The sequence below is a fragment of the Helicoverpa zea genome, chromosome 25 (genome assembly GCF_022581195.2).
Source record: "Helicoverpa zea isolate HzStark_Cry1AcR chromosome 25, ilHelZeax1.1, whole genome shotgun sequence".
NCBI lineage: Eukaryota > Metazoa > Arthropoda > Insecta > Lepidoptera > Noctuidae > Helicoverpa > Helicoverpa zea.
In genome coordinates, this window is record NC_061476.1 from 3,741,204 (window position 1) to 3,759,585 (window position 18,382).

The following is an 18,382-nucleotide window of genomic DNA, read 5'->3' on the forward strand; positions in this document are numbered from 1 at the left end:
GGTTCCGTACCTCAAAAGGAAAAAACGGAACCCTTATAGGATCACTTTGTTGTCCGTCTGTCTGTCTGTCTGTCAAGACCCTTTATCTCAAGAACGCGTGGACGTATCAAGTTGAAATTGACATGAAATACTCAGGTCCATTGTCCCTTTAAGCTGTGAAAACATCAAACTTCTAAGCCAAGCCAATCAAAAGATACAGCCGATTATGTCGATATTTTCAACAAATTTTCGACATTCGCAAGGGAATCAAAACCTACAGGATACTTCCCGTAAGCTCAGAGTCTTGAAATTTGGCATGAAGCATTGTCATATAATGCAAATATAGAAAAAATTTCGAAAATCTAATTTTTTTAGTAATATAATATAAAAAAATATATTTTAATAAAATGAAACTTACTACCTTATTTCTCACAAACGAATAAAGGTATCAAATTGAAATTTATACCAAATACCTAGGTCTATTGTCCCTTTAGGCAGTAAAAAAATCAAACTTCTAAGTTAACGCGATCAAAAGATACAGCAGTTATACCGACACCTGAGACGAATTTCCGTCACACGCTAGGAAATCAAAACCTACAAGGTACTTCCCGTGAACTCAGAATCTTGAAATTCGGCACGAAGCAACGTTATATAGTACAGATAAAGGAAAAATTCTGAAAATGATAAATTTGAAGTTACATAAAATATTATTTTTGCTTACATGACATAAAATATTTTTTTTTATAATTATAAACTTACTACCTACCCTTTTTCACATGAACGCGTAGAGATATTAAAGTTGAAATTCATATCAAACGCTTCTTAAATATAATTGCCTCTAAACTGTGAAAATTTTTAAATCATGCAAAGGTCATTGGGCACCTTAGTATGGAAACCATACCCACGGCGGATACGAACGAAATATAGCACAGTATAATGATAAAGGCTCTGATTTACTATGGCATTAGTCGCATCAATGTGAACCATGGGAATCTAGAGAAAATCAGGCGTAAACATCAAATATTTTCCTCATTTCAATGGGGAATTTAAACGACCAAGTTTGACGGATTTGAGAAATCATTTCTTTGCAGTGAAAGAGTATACTCGCCGTTTATTTCCATTGTCATCAGGTCAGGACCTGATGATGGGAATCCTGAGAAATCGAGGGCAACTATCAGAAATTGTAGGCATGCATAGGATTAAAACTTGATTCTCAGATGTATGTCTGGTGATACTATCAAACAGTGAAGGTTTAGAGCTTACGTGATAATGGAGACGTGAGAAAGTCGAGAGAACTCCTCAACGGTATGTTTTAGTTACGTCGTGTTTGGGCTTATATTATTCGTATTGACGAGAACTTTTCACAAAAGTTAAAAATAAAAACTTTTTACAAAAAAAAACAACTTCTAAAAACAACAAGAAAACTGTTTATATGCATCGGTCTAGATCTCGGTGGTCTCTCTAGACACCGACTTCTAGACCGATGCACCTAACATCTTTTTAATTTCTTTCTTGCTTTTGTTTTCTTGTTGCTTTTTTATATGTTTGAAGTTGGATTTGTTTGTAAAATGCTACAAAATAAAATAAAGCCGACTTTATAAAACAAAGAAAGGGACAAAATTATACTTTTGTCAAGGCTCTAGAAACGTAAAGCCAGCAGCCCCGAATCCTACTCTATCTCTAGCAGTCGTTGTTACAATTCCACAGTTACAAGTCGTCAGGCGGTTTCGAAAAAAACCTGAAACTGGGGCTCGTTAGGTGATAAATCCCTGAAAAATAAAAGATCCCATTAGTAGTGAATTCTCATCACCTAAAATAAAATAAGCTCCAACACAAGGTTACGTTATAAATTGTAAAGGAGTTCCCATAACTATATTTGATCTTTGCTATCGATCCCACAATGGCAGTCAAACCTATCTAGGTGGAAAGTCTTCGCCAATACGAATAAAATAAGCCCAAACACGTGGTAGTTGCAACATACCGTTCAGGAGTTCCCTCGACTCTCTGTAGTCTCCATAATCAAATCAGCTCCAAACCTTCACTGTTTACCAGTACCCTCAAAAATACACTCACATATCTGGTTTTGACTCGATGCGTGCCTACAATATTCAAGAGTTGCCCTCGATTTCTCAGGGTTTCTAGATCTTCCAGAATTGGCATCTTCCTTCTTTATGAAAAGTCTTTAACAATAAAAACTAGCATTGCAACCTGTACGATCCTCTGAAACTGCTTGTCTTTTATATTTTTCAAACGATCCTGGACATTCGTCTCCATTGAATTTTAATAAAATATTTATATTTAAAGAAACGTCATACCATTCTCCACGATTTAAAACTACTTTGATTCATGTCCGTCACTTTTTACAAAGCGGGTCAGATATGCCCAATGACCTTTAAGACATAATTAGTTATTTTCAATCAGATTTCTGAATGATGACTATAAAATGTTGTATATAAATAACTTTAACAAAATAACTTTTACAAGGTACTGGCCTACTATTTTAGTTATATTATAAAATAAAAAATATTAACTATTTTGACTCTCACGAAATTACCATAACTATGATTGTTCTAAACTGAACGGTTGGCGCGAGACTCACTTTTTATCTATACAGGATTTGTACGGAACCCTCGGTTCGCGAGTCCGACTCGCACTTGGCCAGTTTTTATTTTTTATGTGTATTTATGTCTTGTGTTGTGTCAAAAAATATTTTTTCTTTCTTTCTTTTTCTTTTAACGTTTGCAATAAGCCACTTCCCGCGAACGGGCGATTGCCAGTATTATAGGGTACCGCATCAACATCAAAGGGTCCACGTCGTGCATATACATATACAGCTCATGTTTTTAAAATTTTAATACAAAAATCTTACCGCAAATCTCTTGGCCTCCGCCGGCAGTTGCTTGGCAATATCGCCGCCCACAAACACCGCTTCCAGATACATCCATAGATTCTGAACTTGAAGCCACTTCTCCAAAATCTCGCTAGTATTCACCAGTTTGTTTATCCAAAGTAAGATGTCTTTCTTAAATGGCGCGTTGTACCTTTATTTTACAGAAATAAATATAAGTATCTAAAGGTAAGGGTTTACATGCTAAAAGCTATGTGAAAACTGGCTACATGGTATTGAAGAAGTCTTGTGCATGAACGTGGATGGGATATACAGAAATAGAGAACCAAGGTAATCATGGACGGATTGAGTGAAGGACAAAGCACTAAGTTAAACATCAAAGAGAGAGGTATATAAGAGAAGGACATATTGCACCGATCCGACCTATATGAGATGATGATGTAAAAAGTAAAAGAATGTAGGTTATAAATGGCACACCTATTAGAAGCTAAAGAGTTGAGAATCATCAAGGAGTCTTCAAGCAAGGTGATGATGTCCAACGTATCCTGTGCCTTGATAAGGAGCTCGCCTCTGTTCTTAAAGTTGGCGAATTGTAAATCAATCAGAGCCCAATCCATCGTTACTTGTTTCAATTTAGCTTCAATGTCCTTCTCTTTCACCGCACTAATGCAAATGTCCTGTGGAGTCATAAAATTAATAAATAGATGTTAAGTTATTATATATTTTAATTTCTGTTCATCATTGAATTGGTACCAACCTCCACATCTTCTTTATTTTTCAGTAGTGGTGCCTCCATGACATTTGCCAACGTGAATGCTTCGGATTCCACGTCCAAGACGCAATCTGTAGAGTAAAATATAAAGGTGAGTAGCCGAATAAAATAAATAAATGTATTAGAACATAAGGTAAGATTCTCTTACTCATCAGTTTTTCCAGTCGCCTCCAATGCCTATCCTTCATAGATTTGTCAGCCATCAATTCCAATAACGGACAAGTTTGATTGAAATCATCGATTTTGTTCTTCAACTCAATAAAAGCTGGCCAATCTTTCATACCCTTTGGTAGTTTTCGGCATCTATTAAAATAAAGTTAAAAAAACCGTTATGATGTAGATTTGATGCATAATAGCTTTATAAGTAAGGCTGCGGGATTGTTCGAAAGAGTTACCGCGGCACTGACACGTAAAGGGCTCAAGAAGGAACATGATGGGCTTTAGTCAGTAAGAATTTGTTACACCCTCACGCTGCTAACTCACAACTGTTGGGATCATTTGATGATTTACAATAGAAAAAACTGCTTCATAAAGTACATTTTCTCACCTGAGATCAAATTCTGCTAACTGTGCAACAATTTGTTCAATTTGTATCTCGACCCATGGGGTTTCGAAATAGCCGTCGATTGAGTTCATCACGGCCAAGTACAAGCTGTACCTGTTTGGTAGAGAAATTAAAGGTCAGTAAATAGAACTAAAAGCATTCTGATTGGTCATCTTCTTCTTGTTATCAAGTGAGTAACAGGTTCTATCACCTATCAAGTCCTTGTTAGTGTTTTCTCGAATCTATCTCATGATATAACAATTGCTGGGGAATATTCGAAGGAAGAAGCTTTACGTGCATTAAAAATTCCAGTATCGGCTGCTATGTAAATAAACAGTTTTTGCCTCTATCTCCTAAATAACTGTGGACACTACGATGTTTTATCACACTTACAATTTTCCCAACAAATTGAACTCCTTCTTCTTCTGGTGCAGGATCGGATAATCCTGTACTTCCATACCAAACAGCTTTTCACCGCTGGAGTACATCTCAAACCTTCGCCAGAGTTCATCAAATCGTGATTGGAACATTATTACCCTAAAACCATATCGGGTATTTATGTTATAATGTAGTAGTTTTCTTTTCCTTTAATTTGATGTTAGTCTTAAAAAAACTGATATTAAGTACCTACTCAACCGAAAAGACTACATTCATCTAATTATCAGTTCTGTAGTAAGTACCTGGGCTATCGGATTGTTCGAAAGAGTTATCGCGGCCCTGGTAGAAGGTAAAAGGCCTACGAAGTAACATGATGGGTTTTAGTCAGTAAGAGTCTGACACTCCCTCACGCTGTGAACCCACAGCAAGAGGAGTCATGTGCTGATTTCCTATCAACAAAACTTCTATAGTACCTACTTAAGTAATAAGAGTCTGAAAGTACAGTCAGCACCAAAAGTCGATGAACAGAATCAATATGACAAAACACCTGTTCACAATAAAATGCCATAAGTTATAGTCGCAACTAGGAAACAAAATAGACTGTACACCAGAAACTTACAAAAGTCGTTAAACACGAGTATTTCAAAAGTATCTGTGCACTAGTATTCCTAAAGTCGCTGTACACCATCAATCCAAATGTCGCTGAACATCATTGTATCAAAAGTCACTAAACAGCAGTAAATACAAAATTAGGTTAACAAAGTATATTTTTAATGTTGCCGTGTGTTAATGTACTTTTGACGCTTATGTTGTTCAGCTACTTTTGGGACAGTACTTGCTTGACCTTAATAATGTTTGATAACACGTTAGTATCTATTTCAATAATTTTAATAATTATTTTGGAAATACACTCTTTTGCAAAAAAAGCGGGCACCTATGCGAAATCTTAGTTTTAAGGACTTTACGTGTATTTCAAAGGGTTTTAATGATTCTAGTATGTTTCTAGCATCAAAAGGGTTAGCCAAGCATGCGTGAGAGTGTATTCTAAATTTGAATTTTGTACAATTGCTAAGAAATTGGTTAAACCTTGTTTTGGACTAATTGCTGGCAGAAAGTTCGTCGGTGTTTTGAAAAGTTTTTGAAGTGATTTTCAGAAAACTGATAATGCAGTCTTAATTAATGTACCTTTTTTTTAGATCAAAACATTTTTGAAAAACTATGCGTATTTGATAAAATTTTCACCTGCTCTAAATGGGCTATACTGACGATTGATGGCAATGTTAAGAGTTTCGGTATTTTAGTGTAAAGCGTTCTTCTGTTTAGATATTATACCCACGTGTTTTAAAATATCGCTTTTTCATAATTAAACACTATTTACCTCCCCACTCAGAGTCATTTAATAGTTACTTAAGCCATTCCTTAGTGAAGGATTTGTATGACATTCCGTCACTAAGGAGTCACTTAAGTAATCATTAAATGTCTCTGAGTGGGGAGGTTAGAGGAGTATCAGTACATTGGGCTGCGACAAAACCAATTTAAAGTAACCAGTGCCGATCGCAACTCGTCTCCTATCGTACTTTGACATTAAAAAATACCAATTTTTGTGATAAATGTTAAAATTAACCACATGAAAAATGATGAGGAGGGTTTAAGCTATCTAAAAAGTCTAATTATTGCCGCGTTGAAGCTCTCTATAACTCTATAAGTATCGGGTTACTAAACGATGATTTCGCTGAAAGGGAGTCAAGAATTCAAAGGTATTGACCAAACGTAAGTTTCTTAAGAAATGAGCAGATAGCCAATTATTGTTATGATTTAAGCAGGAAAGTGCTGTAGATGCTAGGAAATCTCGGTGCAGGCAAGTTTATTTAATAAAATGTCAGTGGGATGAAAACACGGTATTTGAACGCTCAGACTCATAGATCTTCGGAGGTCTACGGAGTTTCCCAAGAGACGAGGTTGTTTGAAAATCAGTGATTACGAGACCTTAAGACCTCGTGCTCACAGTCTATGCGCTATGTTCTGTATTTTGTAGAATTTCAAGATTTTTAAAAATGTTAAAGTCCGAAAGGAGACGAGTTGTGATCGGCACTGCTTACTTTAAATTGGTTTTGTCGCAGCCCAATGTACTGATACTCCTCTAAATAGTGTTTAATTATGAAAAAGCGATATTTTAAAACACGTGGGTATAATATCTAAATAGAAGAACGCTTTACACTAAAATACCGAAACTCTTAACATTGCCATCAATCATCAGTATAGCCCATTTAGAGCAGGTGAAAATTTTATCAAATACGCATAGTTTTTCAAAAATGTTTTGATCTAACAAAAAGGTACATTAATTAAGACTGCATTATCAGTTTTCTGAAAATCACTTCAAAAACTTTTCAAAACACCGACGAACTTTCTGCCAGCAATTAGTCCAAAACAAGGTTTAACCAATTTCTTAGCAATTGTACAAAATTCAAATTTAGTATACACTCTCACGCATGCTTGGCTAACTCTTTTGATGCTAGAAACATACTACAATCATTAAAACCCTTTGAAATACACGTAAAGTCCTTAAAACTAAGATTTCGCATAGGTGCCCGCTTTTTTTGCAAAAGAGTGTATTTCCAAAATAATTATTAAAATTATTGAAATAGATGCTAACGTGATAACATACATTATTAAGGTCAAGCAAGTACTGTCCCAAAAGTAGCTGAACAACATAAGCGTCAAAAGTACATTAACACACGGCAACATTAAAAATATACTTTGTTAACCTAATTTTGTATTTACTGCTGTTTAGTGACTTTTGATACAATGATGTTCAGCGACATTTGGATTGGTGGTGTACAGCGACTTTAGGAATACTAGTGCACAGATACTTTTGAAATACTCGTGTTTAACGACTTTTGTAAGTTTCTGGTGTACAGTCTATTTTGTTTCCTAGTTGCGACTATAACTTATGGCATTTTATTGTGAACAGGTGTTTTGTCATATTGATTCTGTTCATCGACTTTTGGTGCTGACTGTACCTATCACTAGCTTCTCTAGCAGTGAGGCCGGGAGTCAAAGGTCCAAACGCGTCAAAGTCAGCGTCAAACTTGAGCACATCTTCCAAGAACGTGGCTACACCTTCAGTTAACTCCGATTGTAGTGGACCTTGCATGTCGACTATTCTTTGCTGTACTTGCTGAGACTAAAATAGGAAAATAAGTTGGTTGTAGTGGGGAGGATTGATTGGAGAGATCAGACTGATGGATAGATAGATAGATATTAGATAATAATTTATATGAAGCTGATGTCAAAATTCAATCTTCAATCTAAAAAGAACAGATAGATTGGTTATTAAAATCCGCAGTAAATGAAAGACCACGTGAACGGACTATCGATACCCACTGCCCTGAAGACAAGCCGATAATAGAGAAGGATGGAAAACCTTACACTATCACTTCAATAACGGTATTTAAACATTAAGGACGAGCTAGAAAAAACAAAGAAGTCAAATAACCTTTCCTAGAAATACTCCAACGTTACTTCTTTAAAGTATTTCTGTCGTAGAAATAAGCAAATAAAATTATATTTGAGCAGTCCTTAAAATTGGATGCAGTATTTCGACCAAAAGAATATAAAGTTACTATACTTCGGCCGTTCAGAGAATGCGTTCCTGACACCTATCAGTTAGTCACGACTAGTGATGGGCACAACATAACACTGAGTTCGTTACCGTTCCTTCAAAATGAACCGCCGCATTATTTTAAGATTATTTTCGTTTTAAATTGGCGGAATCATTTGTTTTATATTTTAGTTATTTAAGTGGAAACCAAAAAAAGGTAATATTCATATAATAAAATTGTTTTATTTATTCTTTGTTACAAGTACATTGAATTGAATGTGCGAACAGAATATTAATCAGACTCCGATTTGCTTGAGGAGGTGGTGTCTTCATCATCATCTTCGCCTACATGTATAATTATATTATTATCAATAACAGAATCAATCCTGATATCTCGGTCTAACAAAAGCCGGGTAATCAAATAAAAACAGATCGAAAACACTTGAAAAACGTGGTCTATGCGCACGAAACGACAACGGACGACTGTTTTAGCGTCACAAAATGGCGGCCCATAACGCCATTTGGGGTTACCATTTTTAATCTAAGTATAAAAATGCGGTTTGGTCATAGTTTTATTTTTATATTTCATAAACGTTATAATTAAGTCTTATAGTCCATTATTTTCCAATTCTTAAAAAGAAAATCAAAACGTATTATTTTATATTATAACTGTATAAGAACAGATTACGATACTTGCCTGTTATTTTTAGCACAGCACTACAAAATATAAACCGCTGACATAACCTTGTAATAGCGCAGTATAGATTTAGAAAAATATTGTTTACCAAGTTATTTGACACTCAGTTTGGCACAAAATTATAACATTCATTGATTATTGATATAATAATGTTGTTTTAATGCTCCTCAATTGTTAAAACGGTAAACAACCAGCAAAAATATTTTTATCGTAACTGCAACGCCATTGCAAAGTTACGTCGTCAGTTCAATCGCGACGTGTCAGGAACGCATTCTCTGAATGGCCGAACTATAGATTAGGAACTGTCATACTTAAAAATTAACTAAAAAATAAAACAGATACGTACAGTTAGAAGCATATTCTGGAAAGCGTATCTCAGTCCATACACCATGTCTGCATCCTCTTTAGGCACATCGATACTAAACTGGTGGAACGTGCCGTAACTCTCTTCTATGAGATCCAGTTCCATATCCATACTAGAAATTACAAAGTTGGAAATATAAGTTTTGTAACTACCTGTGTTACTAACTTGCATACTGGCTGAAATTACTGTGAAGACCATTTCGACTTTATGCAGGGATTGTGTCATGTTGGAAAAGCGAATTTCATCATCATCTATTATACAGGGTGGCCCATCCATAGGCGTCCAAAAGAAAAATTTAGAAGCACTATGCTATGGGGTATCCGAATCACCCCCATATATGTTCAGCGATTTTTTGTACTTTAGGAGCTAGAATTATTTTTATTTTTTTCCATAATTTTCATTTCAACATTGTTTTTTCTATTTTATCTTTTTTTTCCTAACGTTTACAGATGTTTTTTTGGTGTAATTAATCATCATGATAGTAGCTAACACCTGAATAAAGCAGTTTGGCTAAACATTCTAGAACTTACATAAAATTTTATCAGAAATTCAAAATTACTGTTGGAGTTCAGTAGCCAAAAATGTTAAGGGCTTAAAAAAAATTATAAGGGGTGCCAGAGGTTTCTAAGCATTCTTAAAAACTGCTAAGAACCTGTGACAATAAATATTATTCATAAAAATCAGACCTTAATAGTGGTTTTTCTCCTGTTTAAAAATAATTTTAGCTCCTAAAGTACAAAAAATCGCTGAACATACATGGGGGTGATTCGGATACCCCATAGCATAGAGCTTCTAAATTTTTCTTTTGGACGCCTATGGATGGGCCACCCTGTATATTGGGATCTGCTTCTAGTCTTACTGGATGTAGCAATTACTAGGCCAATTAAAAAAAAACAGGATGGGTTGCACGATGTAACGATTAACCAAAGCCTGGTGACGGCTGGTTATATTTTGGTTATAGTTCAATTTACATGGTGCAACCCACCCTCAGTGATAGATAGGTATACATTACAGTAACAGAGGAAGACTATAATCCAATCTGTATTAATGTGTCTACTTATATTTACCCTATGAATTCTTCTCTAATAAGCTCGAGACACAACATGGCTACTCTGACGTCATCCAAATCCTTTATTTTCTTGCCCATAGTCTTCATGCGATCATTGATGAACTGCATCAACTTGATCACGCGGTCTTTGTAAGCGTGACATAACAGTTTACCCAAGATCCTCTTCCATTCGATCGACTCCAAGTGTAAGGCCAATTTTATGTGTCCTGAAAAAATCATGAGCAAAACTCTTGCACTAACTACCTACATTGTAACTCATAAGGCCTATATAATATTAAAAAACCGGCCACGTGCGAGTCGGACTCGCGCACGTAGGGTTCCGTACCATCCAAACTAATATTCTATATATATTTATGGATATCGAGCAAAAATGAGCAAAAAATCACGTTGGTTGTATGGGAGCCCCCCAAAATATTTATTTTATTAAAGTTTTCAGTATTTTTTGTTATAGCGGCAACAAAAATACACCATCTGTGAAAATGTCAGCTCTCTAACTATAACGGTTCATGAGATACAGCCTGGTGACAGACGGACGGACGGACGGACGGAAAGAGGAGCGAAAACAATAGGATCCCGTTTTACCCTTTGGGTACGGAACCCTAAAAATGAATTTTCGTTTGTGACGCCAAAAATATTACGAAATGTATTTTTGTCGGTTGCGAGAAAAGTATCAGTTAAATGATCACCATCTGAGCCATAGGATATTAACATACTTACAGCTGCCTAAATTTTAGATTTTTATTACATTGTCAGGAATACTTCTGAACTGGACTAAAATCTGGGCATAAGCCGTTACAATATAGGCTAATATGGCCGAAATCGGGGAAATTGGTAACAAGCTACTCTTTATCAAGATGCAGGTGAAAACTTGTGCTTACCCATATTAATCTGTATAGACCCGATTACATGTCGATTAGGCAAACTCAGAACTTCCTCCGTCTGACCCTCGTACTTGTTGAGCATATCTTTTACTATGACATTCAGGGGATTCGAATCTACAAATTCTTGTACTTGATTCACCCTATCTTCTGCCCATAAATGAGAAAATCTTCCGTAGCTCTGTAAAACAATAAAACAATAAATTTTATTAATCATCGTCTTTCTACTTTTCTATTTATAGTTGCCGCATCGTCTTCTACCATACTTTTTCTAACTGACGTCACGACCGGTTTTCACACAATCTTCCTCTTCCTTCCGTTTGTATACCACTACCATCATCATCATCTAGCTTAGCCTTCCTATGAGCATGATTATTGCACAATAGTAATATTTATTCGTGATATTTGGTACATACCGTTAGCAGCTTTTCAATATCTGGTTTGTACATATACATCATCCCTTGCAATGCCATCACGGACCTGACAATATCTTTATGTTCCGACACCATTCGGAAGTAGCTCCTAATACCACTAATGTTGGACCCCGATCTACTTCCTGCAAATAATTGAGGCACATTCTCATTAAGAGTTTTAGTGTCCAACTTATCTATTATCTAACAATGCAAAGGCTACCAATCTCACAAGGATCCTTACAGTTTTGGGTTCTGCAAAACATTCTTTGACATTGAACTTTATATTTATAGACAAAGATCAATAGTATATTGAAGAAATTTTACTGAGTAGCTAGAAGCTGATGACGGAACCGTATACGGAACACTACACGTGTGGTTGGCATACCAACTGTATTTAGGCTTACGCGAGATAAATTTTCGCAGGTCGAACGATGGGAAAGCTTTCTCGTATGGTTGCTACCATGCCATAACGAATCCCAATAAAAACGTAAAATTAAACTCCATCTCCTGACGTACCGGTAGTAGATCGTACTTGGGTTGACAACGAAACACCGCCCAGCTGTTCCTTCTTAATTTGTTCCTGTTGCCCCCACATGAACACGTAGCGATGGATATCCATTATGCAATTTAGGACCACCTAAAATCAACGAAGTGATCAGAAAGAAAATAAAAGAGGTACTTAGAGGATAGTAACGTAGAATCATCGGCACGAATCTTGAGCGCTGACCTTCATCTGCGCAGAAGTAATTTATTGGGTCCCTTTTGTGGTATGAAGTGAGGCGCGGTGGCGGGCTAAAGCGGTGATTGGCCCGCAGTGCATCGCGTCATAGCTGTCACTCGGGATTGGTTCTTTGTTAATAAATCACTTCTGCGCAAGTGAAGGTAAGCGCTCAGGATTCCTGCCCGATGATTCTACATGCCGCACAGATGTAATCTTTATCCTCGATTAGAGGCTTATTAGACCAAGAGCAGAAGTCACCTTAGATCGAACGAGTACTACTCGAGGACAAGATTTTCTATCGAGTTTGAATTACTTATCAGCTGTCTTAGATACATAGCAACAAGCAAGATCATCAAATAGAATACACGCTAGGAGATTATTCATTAAGGATATAAATTATAGCACCTGTGAGAATGAAGTTTGTATTTCATCCAAAGTAGGCTTTATCGATATTTTGGGTATTTGCAAGTACATGTTAGTCAACATCAGCGGTCGCAATTTCTTCTGCTCTGCTGGATCGGTAGTCATTGTTAAAAAGCTGAAATAGTAAATACCCATATTTAGTCCGCATATCTTAATAAAAAAATTATCGCAATGAAGACTAAGGCTGCCTGTCCACCGGAGCAGAGCTAGGCTGCGGAGTGGAGAAACTGAGAAATATTAACCAATAGGATTGAGGAGTGGAGATTTTGTGCAACCCTCTTGGTTAATATTTCTCAGTTTCTCCACTCCGCAGTCTAGCTCTGCTCCGGTGGATAGGCAGCAAGGCTGCTGTCTTCTAAAACTCGACAATAACTGGACCAATTTGGCTTATTTTTTAAATGTTTGTAGAGAAGTAGTATTGTAGGTCCAGTGAAGATTATGGTAAGATGAGGCGTTAAAGCATTCCGGGTCAGATAGTTTAAAAAATAATAATGCATAAGTTAACTCCGTAACTATTTACTAATAACATTTTGCCAAAGAAGGGTACATCATCAGTCCTGGCAGTCAACTAGAAAAGAATAGAACAGTACAATACCTTGAAACAGAAGCTCTTCGTCTCAAGATATCAAGACTTTGTCGAGTGCACTTAATGAGTGCTTCCACACATTTCGTTGCAAAGTAAGCAAACAGCTCATTACATTCGTTGACTACTGGCACCACATCGAAACGGTCAGGGTTTTCTATCTCCATAAACACTAGAAAAAACACCATGTATTTATTCACCACCAAAGACTTACTTGTTATTGCAGTATCTTCAGACTCATGCAAGAAGTTCTGCTGACATACGATGCGAGAACTGAAGGTATCTAGAATCTAGACAAATCATGCATACGCGAGAAAATACAAGAAATCGGTCACATTCGTGCTTCTCGGGTATTCTGGGCATTATTCATGATTTCTATAGCCGCAACTATTTTAAACTAGCTTCCGCCCGTGGCTTCGCCTGCGTACAGTTCAATTATATCGCGTTTCCAAAAGAATTCTTCAAAAGTCCGGGATAAAAACTATCCTATGTCCTTTCTCAAGGTCAACTCTATCTCTGTACCAAATTTTATTAAAATCAGTTCAGTGGTTTAGACGTGAAAGTGTAACAGACAAACAGACAGACAGAGTTACTTTCGCATTTATAATATTAGTAGGGATTATAGTTACAATAAAAAATCTACCTGTGTCTTCAGAAGTTATTCGGGTAGCTGAAGTAACTTGCTTCAAAGCTTTTTCTATGTCCAACCTTACAATAAATAAAACATTTAAAACATAACAAACATCATAATGTATGTTGGTTAATGTAACATCATCATGTGAACTATATTCCTCAATACTCACCAATTATTCTTCAAAGCCTGTATTTGTTTAGATGGAACACTGTCTAAAAACTTATGTATCAGTTCTATTACAGCGATTTCCGCATTCCAAGATTTTTGTTGAAGCTCCAAAGCTATAAAAAGAACAGATATCAAACATTTTTCTATCAAAACTTTAAGTTGGTGTTGGCTACTAGTCTAACAGGGTGCTGCTGAGTGCCAGTGTCTTATATGGATCTACTGCTTATTTGACCTCATCAACGAAGTTGCCTGCTACGACAAAGCTTCTGGCTTTACTACCCATAACCGAACGATTGCCAAAAGTGGACGAACGGTAGCAGGGATTGACCGTCAGAATCGGTGTCACTCCTCATAGATCAACTCGAAACACATATAGAGAGTTGCTACCTAATTGCTACCAGCTGCCATTAGTTACTACCAGTTGCTACCTTCTGGTTTTGAAGATTAGCTACCGAAATACGGAGGGAGCTGGTTATGATTTATATAGTGGTTAACATGTTGACCAATAAGGTTACTTAGCAACGAGCTTCTCAAATATAACAAAAAACAGATACCTATTTCATCGCGTCTCTGGAGATTTTCCTCATAAAAGTGTGCAGGGTCCACAGCCTCTTCCGGCAAATAAACCAGCAATGTTTTGGTTATTGATGCCAAAATCGCATCTATGCGCGCTTCCTTCATGTCCACCACCTATGTATGAATAGTTACATTAATATTATATCTACCTAAACATAATTATAACTGTCATCATTTACAGACTTCTTATCGTCCCACTGCTGGGCACAGGCGTCCTCTCACACAGAGAAGGATTGAGCGTTAATCACCACGCTTGCTTAAGGTGGATTGGCGATTTCAAAGTCCAGATTTCTTCAAAATGCTTTCTTCCACTCTTTGATTAGTCATTGGTGATTCCAACTACACTTATTAACGTCATTTAAGTATCTAACATAAAGTCCTCATTACCTCTTTGACGAACAAGTCTACTTCTGTCAAAACTTTCTCAATATTTTCGCAATAAGAGGGTATTTCTAGAGATGTCCACGTTATTGTGGAAAAGCCAGGCTGGAAAGCATTCTCCAGTTTTATCAGCTGTGCACGTAATAATGGTTGGTATAGCTTCGGCATGCTCCTATAGCAAAAAAATATTTTTGTAAAGCATACTACCCATGGCCATCACATCATTGATTTATTATCCATCTTTTTAACCCCTGCCCTGGTGCAAAGGGATGTTAAATTTTGACCGTCGTGACACATAATCTGTGTATCTGCGGCAAAGTAGCTTCTAAATGGCGGTACAAATTTGGATGTTTTTTACAGTTAAAAGCTGGTGTTTAGTCCTTTCGCATCGATCGATTGAAAAATAACAATCTTACATTCGAATTTGGTTGTTTCTGTCCACCAAATATTTGATCCTCTCATAGTTGCCAAGGATTTTATCCTTACAAAATGCAATGATTTGAGCTCCGTCAGGGACACCTAGAATATGGTTTTATATATATTATACTTAGTTCGCTCATATTGGTACCTACTAATAATAATATAAAGCTAAAGAGTTTGATTATTTGCTTGCTTGAACGCGCTAAATACAGAAACTGCTGGACCGAATTCAAAAACATTCTTTCAGAATTTATCAAATCGCCCATGTATCGAGGATGGCTTCCATTTATCCTGAGGCCTTGCCGGCAGAAGTGAATAGGTATATATAATGTAATTTTTCTTACGTAGTCCCAACTGCCACATGTACTCGACTTCTCGAATGCACTCTGGTATGTAAATACTAAAGTTTATGATATACATATTTGTCGCCGGATTGCGAAGCAGCAGTGGAGCAATTAGACCTAATCGAACCTGAAAGTAGCATTATGCATTTTAAAATGTTTGTTCAGTTTATAATTTAAAGTACTAAAAATATCATCATTAATATCTGCCTAGCCTTTTCCCAAATATGTTGTAATCTGCCTCCAGTCTAACGGAAGCTTAGTACCAATCTTTTACATGGAGCAACTGCTTATCTGACCTCCTCAACCCAGTTACTCGGACAACAAGATACCCCTTCTAAGAAAACTTGAGTGGTTTAATTTTGTGATCGATCCACCCTCGGGGCTGTTATAATTAGCTAGCTTACTGAAAATATATTTGTTTATATAATATTACCTGTCCAACATTTTCGGCCCAGGCGTAGTGGTAAATCAATTCGAATTCAGTGAAGACAATCGTTAGGACATTGTATAATTTGATACACCTTTGCGTATTCTGAAAAAAAAGACAGAATTAAATAAGATTGGGAGTGCTGAAGAATATTCCTTAGTTTTCGTCTATTGCATAAAGGTTTAATTACGAAAAGTCCCGTCTTTTTGAACGCCTACGCCCTAAGCATACCCCTCATAAAAATTTTGGAATCCTAGCAAGAGCTTGCAGTTTCGGGGTCTCTATTACTTGGGATTGAGGTATCCTTAGAAAGAGTTACCGCGGCCCTGGTACACAAAATGCCCTAGAAGGAACATTGTAGGTTTAAGTCAGTAAGAGTCTGATACTCCCTCAAGCTGCATCCACAGCGGGAGTGGTAATCTGTTGATTACCCATAAAACCAACACTAATAGTTTCAGACATTTCTTGATGAATCCTTTTTCTTTTGTTTTCGCTGAAATAGTACCATCCGTGGCTGATGTTTTATACATACCATATGTGTAATAACTTCATGATGCTTTTTAAAAACATCCATGGGCATGTTAATGTTCTTATCATAGAACCTTATCCACATGACTCGACCGGCGACTGGTGGCATATTCCTTGGCAATTCGGGTTGCTCCTTTTCTTCATTATACCTATAGGATTTCGTCATAAAATATATTGGAATCATGATTTATTGTGATTGTATGAATTTCAACTTTATTTTTACATTTTATTTATTAAAGGCATGGACATAGACTCAAACTACAAATATTAATATGTATTAGGTATGCGGTACAGAACCCCTAAAATAAATGGAATAGAAAATACCTGTCTCGTAAAGCTTCTATTTCAGCTGTGTAGGTACTGATCAAATCATAATACTGATCTTCTAGATACAAACAGTCTAATTTCAGTTTCTCAAATCGTGTTAAAAGATGCAATGCAATTTCTGTTGTTGGGCATTTGTTGACGCTCTGAGGAAAATATATGGAATTGTAGAACCAAACTCTTGTTTTTTATTTAAAATTAAAGTTAAATTGTGTTAAAACAATACTTACATTAATCATAAAGTTTTCAAGCAATAATTCTTGATTTGCCACGTGGTCTTTGTATATTTTGTAATCCTTATCAAAATCTGGACGCCTGTATCAGAAACGTAATTGAATTATTTACTGAAATTCAAGAAAGTAAAGTACTTTGGTGGCATTAATTGGCCCAAGCTCACTGACAATTTAAACGTAAATTGTCTTGAATTTTTTCAATATTTTTATATGGTCAATTTTCAAAGTAAACAAAAACATACGTTTAAGTTGTCGGGTGTTCCTTTTTCTCCCCGGGATTTAAAAAACAAGATATCCTTTGGATTCCAAAAATATTTGGTTAACTCTAAAACAAACCTGTGATCCAAAGCGTCATAGGTTTTAGTAGAAATTGTCTTGAATAATTTATTAAAATTGGTAGCAAATTCCTCAATGCCTTCCAAAGTAGTTTTATTTAACACATAATACGTAATGTATGTGTGGAATAAATCTATTATCTGATAAGAGAAAAAAAGATATAATTATTAATTTTTATTTGAAAAAAGACACAATATTCAGAAATACGCGTAAATTCAAGTTCAAGAATTTAGCAATGTTTTTAAATTTTACATATCAAGAATTCTACTTTCAGAACAGATCGGATACAATAAAATATTCTAAGTCCCTATATATTACAGAAAACGTACTTTTTGCAATCGTTTCCTAAAAGTCTCAAACTTTCCGAAGATATACATTTCGGAACAATCAAAAGGTCTTTCGTCGGCTGCCTCCATCATTTCTTTCTGAGTCTCATTGTAGCACTCTCGGTAGAAGTAATATAAACTCAAGCACAGCTGAAACATAAAAGTTAAATATTTTTTACGTAACATCAACTTTCATAAGAATAAAAAAAATTGCCCACGATTTCCTTCGCGTTCTGAGAGAAACTTAGGTCTCGTTCCAGATAACAAAATAGCCAATCTTCATCTTAGGGAATCATTTATGGGCTTCGGAATTGTTAGAGAGAGTTACCGCGGCCCGGGTGCATAAAAGGCCTACGACGGAACACGACGGTTTTTAGTCTGTAAGAGTCTGACCTAAGGGTCAGTAAGGGTAAGG

At 36.2% G+C, this 18,382-nt stretch overlaps 1 protein-coding gene across 1 annotated transcript in view; it reads right to left on the reverse strand.

Annotated features, from left to right (window-relative positions):
* Positions 1-18,382, reverse strand: part of LOC124642697 (dynein axonemal heavy chain 8-like) — a 56,839-nt gene that overhangs the window by 31,753 nt on the left and 6,704 nt on the right. Inside the window, exons 10-35 of the mRNA XM_047181299.1 lie at positions 17,971-18,117; positions 17,642-17,781; positions 17,303-17,387; positions 17,073-17,218; positions 16,753-16,897; positions 16,227-16,325; positions 15,794-15,920; positions 15,446-15,548; positions 15,036-15,201; positions 14,627-14,762; positions 14,074-14,185; positions 13,914-13,978; positions 13,283-13,442; positions 12,670-12,802; positions 12,060-12,180; positions 11,547-11,686; positions 11,131-11,311; positions 10,251-10,458; positions 9,166-9,295; positions 7,542-7,705; positions 4,537-4,680; positions 4,147-4,257; positions 3,748-3,902; positions 3,585-3,670; positions 3,305-3,504; positions 2,849-3,020 (exon numbers count right to left, since the gene is read on the reverse strand). Coding sequence (XP_047037255.1) covers positions 2,849-3,020; positions 3,305-3,504; positions 3,585-3,670; positions 3,748-3,902; positions 4,147-4,257; positions 4,537-4,680; positions 7,542-7,705; positions 9,166-9,295; positions 10,251-10,458; positions 11,131-11,311; positions 11,547-11,686; positions 12,060-12,180; positions 12,670-12,802; positions 13,283-13,442; positions 13,914-13,978; positions 14,074-14,185; positions 14,627-14,762; positions 15,036-15,201; positions 15,446-15,548; positions 15,794-15,920; positions 16,227-16,325; positions 16,753-16,897; positions 17,073-17,218; positions 17,303-17,387; positions 17,642-17,781; positions 17,971-18,117 — 3,576 coding nt within the window. The remainder of the gene's footprint in view (positions 1-2,848; positions 3,021-3,304; positions 3,505-3,584; positions 3,671-3,747; positions 3,903-4,146; positions 4,258-4,536; positions 4,681-7,541; positions 7,706-9,165; positions 9,296-10,250; positions 10,459-11,130; positions 11,312-11,546; positions 11,687-12,059; positions 12,181-12,669; positions 12,803-13,282; positions 13,443-13,913; positions 13,979-14,073; positions 14,186-14,626; positions 14,763-15,035; positions 15,202-15,445; positions 15,549-15,793; positions 15,921-16,226; positions 16,326-16,752; positions 16,898-17,072; positions 17,219-17,302; positions 17,388-17,641; positions 17,782-17,970; positions 18,118-18,382) is intronic.